Genomic DNA, 9,095 nt, shown 5'->3' on the forward strand with positions numbered 1-9,095 from the left:
TTTTTTTTTTTTTCTTAACATATATTGCATTATTTGTTTCAGAGGTACAGATCTGAGATTCAACAGTCTTGCACAATTTACCAGTGTCATAGTTTTCTAAGAACCACCGTTTTCTGCTAGTGTAAGAGATTTCTAGCATAACTAGAACGAGATGTTGTGTACAGGCCCAAACATCAATAGCTTAGCTTTCATTTCAGATGTGAATATTCTCAGTATTTACTGAGTCACAGCTGCCTGATTTATGGATTAGCTCCTTGATGAGCCTGAATCCATTTGAAGCATCAGAATCCATTCATTCACTATTTGAAAAGAAGAGTCATTAGCCATGAGCAAAAAAGCAGTTCACCTCTGCAAGGGTCATAGATACTGTCTTATCAAGACCCAGGGCAGGTACATGCAGACTCCTAAGTTACTATAGCCTTAGAATGCCCTGCTTGCCAAAATGTATTTTATTTCTGTCATATGGGTTCCTAATAAAAACATTTTCCTGGCTTTTTTAATAGTCCAAAAGTGAAAGTAGGGGCTCCTATCAGTTAATCTGGAACTTACCTTAAGAGCTTGTTTTTCCCCCCACATTTGGTCCTCATCTCTAAGGGCAGTGATTTAAGAGTAATGGAAAGTTGTTTCCATGAGCTCTTACTATCTGTCTGTATTTCATATTTCCTTGCAGCTGGATTTGATCACGGATCTTTTGGGCACACCATCGCTGGAAGCAATGAGGACGGCTTGTGAAGGCGCTAAGGCGCACATACTCAGGGGCCCTCATAAACAGGTAAATGGGAGGGCGGGGCCTGTAGTTTGTAACCACCTGGACAGGACTTCTCTTCCAACAGAATAATGACTTGAGACTTTTTAAACAAAAACATGACTTACATGTTTTATTTAGTCTTTATTTCACAGTCATAAATAAGAAAATGTTAAATATTTGTCAAACCAAATAAAATATCGTCGTTCCCAATGCTGTGGGAGAAAGTAAATGCTTCTGTAGCATTGTTGCCAAGAAATGACTCCTGGCTTTTTGTCTTCTGGTCTTTGATGTGTCTGGGAAAAGTTACTGGGGTGGAGCTTTCACTTCAGTGCCATGTATATCAAGATGTCTTTTCTAAATAGTGAGCCAAAATACCTGGTTTCTCTTATTCCAACCAGGAATATGAGGCTGTTTCCATTGCACTCTTACCACTCACACAGAATCAGGCTTGAATGCTTGTAGAAAAGAAGTATGAAGAGAGACTGCCAGATTTGTACTGATCAATATTGCTTGCAACCAGACACGTCACTGCTGAGAAAGACAAGAAGATAGGTAAACCACCTGTTGGTTTAGCAGCATTTTTTAGGTGGATAGAACAGCTTACTGATGTGAAAACTGAGCAAGAGAAATAGTTTTCCTCGGAACAACAAACTGAAACAGAAAGAAGACTTGATCAGGAAGACTCGGCAACTAATTTTCATGGGCTCTGCCTTGGTTTCTTTTAAATTAGGCATTTAGATGATCTGATTGATCATTACATCTGATTGATCTGAATGACCAAATGACAGACCGAGTTTGATACTCCTCTCAAATTACCAGCCAGACATTTAGGCAAGGCCTTGTGCCTTGCCCTTGCAGTTTCTCTCTGTAATTCCAGTGTGACTCCAGAGCTCCATTTTCACAGGCATAGGGGGCAATGGGTAAAGTGTGTTCTCTTCTAAAACCAGCCTGAACTAGAAAAATAGAGATGTTGACACTGGTATTTTAAATAACTCCCTGCCAGTTTTATCTTTCTGTTGCATTTAGTTTATAAACTGAAATAATTTGAGCCCTAACTCTCTTAGAAGAGCACACAGTAAGTCTTAACCTAGAGGAAGCTCCTATATTAATGGAAGGAACTCAAAAGATCTATTATGTTCTATTTATTGGCCATTATCAGGAATATTAAAGTAATTTATCAATAATTCATGGTAAATGTGTCCTTGGAACTAGCAAAATAATTTTCCTCTTTTACTGACCTTAGGTCAGTAAATCTTTCCTGGCTAAAGGTAGCCAGTAATGAAATGTGATTAAGATCACATACCCTGGTGCCACCCTTCCATCTCTAGAGGAATTTTAACTATTGCTAATTGTTGCCAGCTAATTAATCCTTTGTGTCAGAGCTGCTAAACTGCAGCTGAGAGAGCAAGGCTTCCTAAGGAGTTTCCTGCCTGCCTTCTAGAACAGCTCAAAAATGTAACATACTGCACCAAAGGTAACTATGCTCTCCTTTGAGCATTCCTGACAAGTGAGTCCTTTACCTGTTAGAAATTTTTAAAAATCTGTTAGTTGTAAAAACCTAGAACTTTGAACTAAATAAAGAGTTAAGTATCATATTATTGTCTAAAACAAAGGAGGGAAGAAAGGAAAATTTAAAGTCCTTTGTTTATTTAACTAGTTAAATAAGATGTTAAGCAGAATTTTTTCCTATACATTTTTACATGAATCGGCCTTTTAACAGTAATGCCTCTTAGAATTTATTTTGTTTATCATTAAGTTTAGTGATGGTCTTAAGAGAGCACCACAGTAAAAGTTAGGGATAGCCCTGGCTAGTCTTGGTATTGGAATATTTTGTTTTGGTTTTTTTTTAGATTTTATTTATTTATTTGACAGAGAGAGAGACAGCAAGAGAGGGAACACAAGCAGGGGAGTGGGAGAGGGAGAAGCAGACTCCCCACTGAGCAGGGAGCCCGATGCAGGGCTCGATCCCAGGACCCCGGGATCATGACCTGAGCCGAAGGCAGGCACTTAACGACTGAGCCACCCAGGCGCCCCTGGAATATTTTGGTTTTGAAGAGAAGACTGGTGGGGTGGAAACAAAGTAGGCAACCATTTTCCCTCAAAGGCTAAGACACGCTTTGCACAAAACTTTTAAAACGTCTTTTTTTTTTTTAAGATTTTATTTATTAATTTGAAAGAGAGAGCACAAGCAGGGAGGAAGGGCAGAAGGAGAGGGAAGAAGCGACTGAGCAGGGAGCCACATACAGGTTGATCCCAGGGCCATGACCTGAGCTGAAGGCAGATACTTAACCAGTTGAGCCACCCAGGTGCCCCATAACTTTAGAGTCTTATCTTTAGATGCTTTTAACCAGTACTAGAAATGGTCTCCTGAGACAGGTGTTCATGGTCTTTGAACAGTAACCCAGGTAGATTGGTATAGAGTAAGGTTATGCCTACCATATGTAATTGAATGTAAATAAACTTAGCATATTACTTAGTTCCAGTTTTCCCCCAGTATGGAAATTCAGGTTTTCATCTACATTTGCTAGTTGATCTTTATACCACTACTGCTCTCAAGAGAAGTTAGCAGAACCGTGAAGCTCTTTACTTAAATCATCAGTCAGACTTGACTTTTCCCCTCCCTACTCTCTACTCCTTCCCTTACCCCATGATGGATATCCTTTATGCCTCTTATTGGCCTGTTAGCAGCTGCTTGAAGGTATCTCCATTCACGTTTTACCTATTTAGAGCTGAGATCAGAAGACACATGCATACCCACACACAAGTATATTGGTGTGTAGCCACTTGGATATATTTTTTTAACTTTAAAAGATAATAATTTGGTCCCAAAATCAGTATATACACTATAGCTTGTGTAGTTCTGTACATCATGACTATTCTACAAAGGGCATCATTCTTAGCTCAACGTCCCACACCACATATATGCTCTGTTTATATTTCTTTGGTCTGTAGTGATGAAAAGTGCAGGCTGTGGTGGCAGCCTCAGGCTTACCACAGTGCACAACATGTTGACAGCGTCCCAGGAGTTGTATGCTACAGTTTTCAGACAGACTGAATATGAATCCAGCCTCAACTGGTAACTCACTTTGTGATCTTAGGTAAATTACTTAACCTCTGTGTGCCTCAGTTCATCGATCTATAAAATGGGAATAAAAATGGTTCCTACCTCATTAAATTGTTATGATGATAAAGAGATAGTACATGCAAGGAGAGCATAGAATAGTGTCTGACATTCTAAACATGTAATAAATATTACCAATTAAAGTTATCACTCTAAAATGGTAGCTAGGGCGCCTGGGTGGCTCAGTTGGTTAAGCGACTGCCTTCGGCTCAGGTCATGATCCCAGGGTCCTGGGATCGAGTCCCTCATCGGGCTCCCGGCTCAGCGGGGAGCTTCTTCTCCCTCTGACCCTCTCCTCTCTCATGCTGTTTCTCTCTCGCTTGCTCTCCAATAAATAAATAAATAAAATCTTTAAAAAAATAAAATGGTAGCTAAAGCTTGTGATGATTTTTTTATATATATAACATGATGATCAAGTGGAGTTTGTCCCAAGGATGCAAAGACTGTTCACCTAGAGAAAATTTATTAATATATTTTGACACTTTGAGAAAAATCATGATTATCTCAGTTGATGCAGAAAAGGCGTTAGATAAGGTTCAGTCCTTTTTATGCATTACCATGATAGAAGTTCTTTACAAAAACCTATAGATAAATTTATGATAAATAGATAAATATATGAACAAGGCAGAATGAGCTGTATTAACACATTACTAATTACGTGAGATAAAAATGCATGCACACAGAAAAAGCCTCTAACTTTTAGAAAGGACTCAGAATTCTCATTGAAGCTGCTTAGGCTATTGGAGGTCTTCACAGGGCAAGCTTTACCTTACTGTACTTACTCTTTATACCACTTGTGATCAAATTACTTGATATAAGAGTTAGATGAACTATATTTGAACTCATGAGGAATACTTCTAAAATTTCAATACAAGTTTTTGAGTTTGGACTATAAAAAGAAAAACTAAGCTTTTTTTCAAGTAGTTCCCACTTAAGTAGCTACTCAAAGTTAGATGGAAATAACCATTCTTTACTGCTAATAATCATTTCTAACAATAATTAGAAGTTTGCTATGTACTAGTCGCTGTCCCAACCATTTCTTGTACATTAGTTCATTAAATTCTCACAGCACTATAATGTACCATTTGCTCCTTTTTACAAACAGGAGATGAAGGATTATTATTTGACAATAATAAGCTTAAGGTCATAAGCCAGATCTTAAAAGTAGGTTTCTCTACTTCTAAAACTTATGTTCTTAGCCAGTATGCACTGCCTTACACATACACCTCCACAGCAGATTTTTTTATTAATTTCATTTGTACATATGCAAGTAATATGTGAGTACATGTAAAATAAAAATTTTACAGTTAGTCATCCGTAGCTACCCCCCCACACACTGTCCCAGTCACCTCTGGATTAATTTGAGAATATCTTCCCAGACATTTTTCTATGCATTTATTTATATATATTTGTACATATAGAAATACATACTATCGTTTGTTGGGACTTCTTAAAAAATATAACCATACATATACAAAAGGAAAATCTAATTGCTATTTTCTTAGAGTCGCAGATTACTGTCTCAAATTAATTTTCTTGTGTGGTTGATTAATATACATATTCCCATATAGTGTATCAATCAGGACTCTTTTTGGATGAAACTCAATTAAAACTGGCTTAAGCAAAAAAGGGTTCTTACTGGCTCAAAGAATTTTCTATATGAAGTTGTTGGGCTACAACTGACTCAGGCTTTGCTGGATTCAAGTAGTCAAGTGATGTTCCGAGCCAGGAATCTGACTCTTCTCTGTTTTGTTTTCCTGTGTGTTGGCTTCATTTTCAGACAGGCTTTCTTTTTCCCTGTGTGTTTGTAAAAATGGAACCAGCAGTCCAGGCCTACGTTCTACTAGCATATCAATCCTTCAGGAAAGAGCTTTCCCAAATAGATAGAAAAAGTATTTGGAAGGTCTCTGATTCAGTTATGAATATGTTTGGTTATGAGCAATAGAAAATCTTGCTTACAGTGGTTTAAAGAAATAGGGGTTCATTTTTTTCTCATATCAAGAAGTCCAGAGGTAAGCAGCCTGGAGCTGGTATAGCAACTCATCAAGGACCTAGTTTTTTTTCTTTCTTTCTGCTCTGCCATCTGTAGAATATTGATTTCATACCCTCTTGCTTATCTCCTCCTGGCCATAAAATGGCTGTAGCTTGAAATCATATTCACATTCAAAGCAAGGAAATGGAGGAAAGAGGGAACACTAGTAGTATCTGTCTCTTTTATCAGGAAAGGATATTTTCCCAGAAGCCTGCCTAGCATATTTCTGCTTATATGTCATTGTCTAGAACTGTGTAACATGTAACCTCCCAGATGTAAGACAAGCTAAAAAAAAAATGAGTGTTTTCTGTCTTTTATAATAAAGGTAGGTAAAGGAGAAGAGGATTGGGGGGGTATGTGTTGGATTAGCCAGTCCATTGGCTGTCCCCCGTTTTAGAACATGTGTCTTTCCCAGAGCCAGTCAACGTGTTCAGGGCAATACTTCGTTCAGTTGGCCAGGCCTGGGTCAGGTGCCCATCCTTGGAGTTGAGAGATTGAAATCAAGCTCAGCCACTTGATTTTTCAGTGAAGAGGGAGTGGTTCCCCAAAGGTCAAGGAATGCTGGGCAGACAAAAACACCGTTTGGTATTTTTTATTTATTGTTTCTTTCCTACAACTCAAAATCTTGGATGAATGCAATCTTAGCTGCCATGGCCCAAGTACCTTTTAAAGTAGATACTTGTTGGGGCACCTGGATGGCTCAGTCAGTTAAGCTGCCAACTCGTGATTTCAGCTCAGGTCATGATCTCAGGATCATGGAATCAAGCCCCACATTGGACTCTGCACTCAGCACAGAGTCTGCTTGAGATTCTCTCTCTCCCTCCCCCGCCCCCCCGCTTGCTCCATCTCTCTAAAATAAATAAATAAAATCTTTTAAAAAAAAGGAAAACAGGGGCGCCGGGTGGCTCAGTCGTTACACATCTGCCTTCAGCTCAGGTCATGATCCCAGGGTCCTGGGATCGAGCCCTGCATCGGGCTCCCTGCTCAGGGAGTCTGCTTCTCCTTCTCCCACTCCCCCTGCTTTTGTTCCCTCTCTTGCTGTGTCTCTCTCTGTCAAATAAATAAATAAATAATCTTTAAAAAAAGATTAAAAATTTAAAAAAGGAAAACAAAGTAGATACTTACTGAGGCACTGACCTATTGGTAGGATTGAAAAGTCTATTATCGGCCCTTAGTCCTTCTGTTCATATAAGGTTTAGATTTTCCTTTTTCCTCAGATTGTTCCAACTAATTGCAACAGAAATACATGTAATATTTTTGCTAAAGTGAAAATAGTTCTGTCTCCTGGCAGGAACCATATCTTACATTTAATAGATTATGTTAGAGAGTTCATTCAATTCAAACTGTTCTTCAGGTCGGGATTTCTTGTATATAACCCCAGAGCGCTCACTATATAGTGCACTGCACACTGTGCATACTTAATTAGCATTGCTGACTGATGATCACAGCTTTTTTGCCGCTAGCTGAAAACTTACAGGACAGGACTCACACAGCCAGGCCAGCCTAGCCAACTCTATTGTGGTGACCAGCACTCTGCACTTGGCTTATGATGATTGTGACATATCATTTAGGGCCCCTCACCCAGGCCCAGAAGCTCATCCTTGCTTCATTTCTCTGGCAGTTAATCATAGTCATTAATGGAGTACTCTTTATAACCCTTCCTGTCCTTGTGATTCAGCACTGGCACCCACTCACTTCTACATTGCTAAGTGGCTTATAAACTTGCAGAATAAACAGAAAATGGACCGATGTGTCTTAAAGGGGAAAAAGTAATGGGTGTGAATGTTGGGGGAATTGACAAAAACTTTTTCCAAATGAAATATTTAGGGCATATTTCTAAGCATTCTGTTTTTTCTTTTATTCAGATTGGTTCGGTTGCACTTGATGAGAAATATAAACTTCTTATTTAGTTCTGATACTTTGTGCCTAACTGGTTTCAACCAAAATGGCTGGTGAATTAGAGGGGAAGAAAATGGAATTAGACATTTGGCATCTCTAGTATTGTATCTTTCCTGTGGAGCCAGTGCTAGGAACTAAATTATTAGTGGTTATCTTTCTGGAGAAGTGTTGGCATAACTGAACTGACTTCTTTTTCTCTGTGCCCCTTCTTTTTTTTTTTTTTTTTTAAGATTTTTTAATTTATTTATTTGACAGAGACACAGTGAGAGAGGGAACACAAGCAGGGGGAGTGGAGAGGGAGAAGCAGGCTTCCCACGGAGCAGGGAGCCCGATGTGGGGCTCGATCCCAGGACCCTGGGATCATGACCTGAGCTGAAGGCAGACGCTTAACCGACTGAGCCACCCAGGCACCCCTGTGCCCCTTCTTAAAATGCAACACAGAAACGCAGAAAAGGAGAAAATATAAGATGACTGGCAGTTCCAGGCTGTGGTGAAACTTAGCTTTATTATTAGTGTGTTTGTTAGGGTGTAATTCTATAAAGAAAGATAAGATGGGAGAGGGTGTAAAATTTCACGTTGCCTTAACATCCACTCATTTGAATTTCACAAGCTCCTCACGTATCCAGTTGTCCTCATGTCTTAACAAATTTTGCCTTCTAATTCATCCTCTATTCTCCATCCTCTAGAACTGTTTGTTCATATGTTTTCCTTGCCCATCCAAGACCCGATATTCATCTTTGTTGCTCCAACACCTAGCCCAGACCCTGGCATTTGGTGGATGGTCGATGATGAGCAGTGCTTTGGGTCGGTAGGCTGGTCTGTGCCAGTACAGTCTAATAGATGAGAAAGCTGAGGTTCTAGTGATTTACCTGACTCTAGTGATGGCAAAGTTAGAATTGGAACCCCTGTTCAGTACTCATCCCAATGTTCTTGTCCCTAAGCTATAACACACCTCCACCACAAAAATAGGATTAAGGCTGGATTCACTTAGAAAGTAGAAAAGAGGGTTTCCTGGCTGGCTCAGTCAGTGGAGCATGCGACTCTTGACTTCCCGTTTGTGGGCTTGAGCCCCATCATGGTGTAGAGATTACTAAAAAATAAAATCTTAAAAATTATTTTTAAAAAAGTGGAAAGGAAAGAATTGCTTACGGTGAGATATTTTGGTCAGTAAGAATTGGCTGGAATTTGGCTGCCAGCCTTCATAAGCCATTGAAAAAGACCAGCTATTTGCAGTCAAACCAAGAATCAGAATCTTTTTTTTTTTTTAAAGATTTTATTTATTGGGGCGCCTGGGT

The 9,095-nt window shown here is 39.3% G+C and overlaps 1 protein-coding gene across 1 annotated transcript in view; it reads left to right on the top strand.

Annotated features, from left to right (window-relative positions):
• The window catches only part of NLK (nemo like kinase), a 167,823-nt gene that overhangs the window by 145,248 nt on the left and 13,480 nt on the right, over positions 1-9,095 (top strand). Inside the window, exon 7 of the mRNA XM_081805422.1 lies at positions 671-772. Coding sequence (XP_081661548.1) covers positions 671-772 — 102 coding nt within the window. The remainder of the gene's footprint in view (positions 1-670; positions 773-9,095) is intronic.

This window comes from Leptonychotes weddellii, chromosome 15, assembly GCF_054177405.1.
Source record: "Leptonychotes weddellii isolate Sample4059 chromosome 15, ASM5417740v2, whole genome shotgun sequence".
Taxonomy (NCBI): Eukaryota; Metazoa; Chordata; class Mammalia; order Carnivora; family Phocidae; genus Leptonychotes; species Leptonychotes weddellii.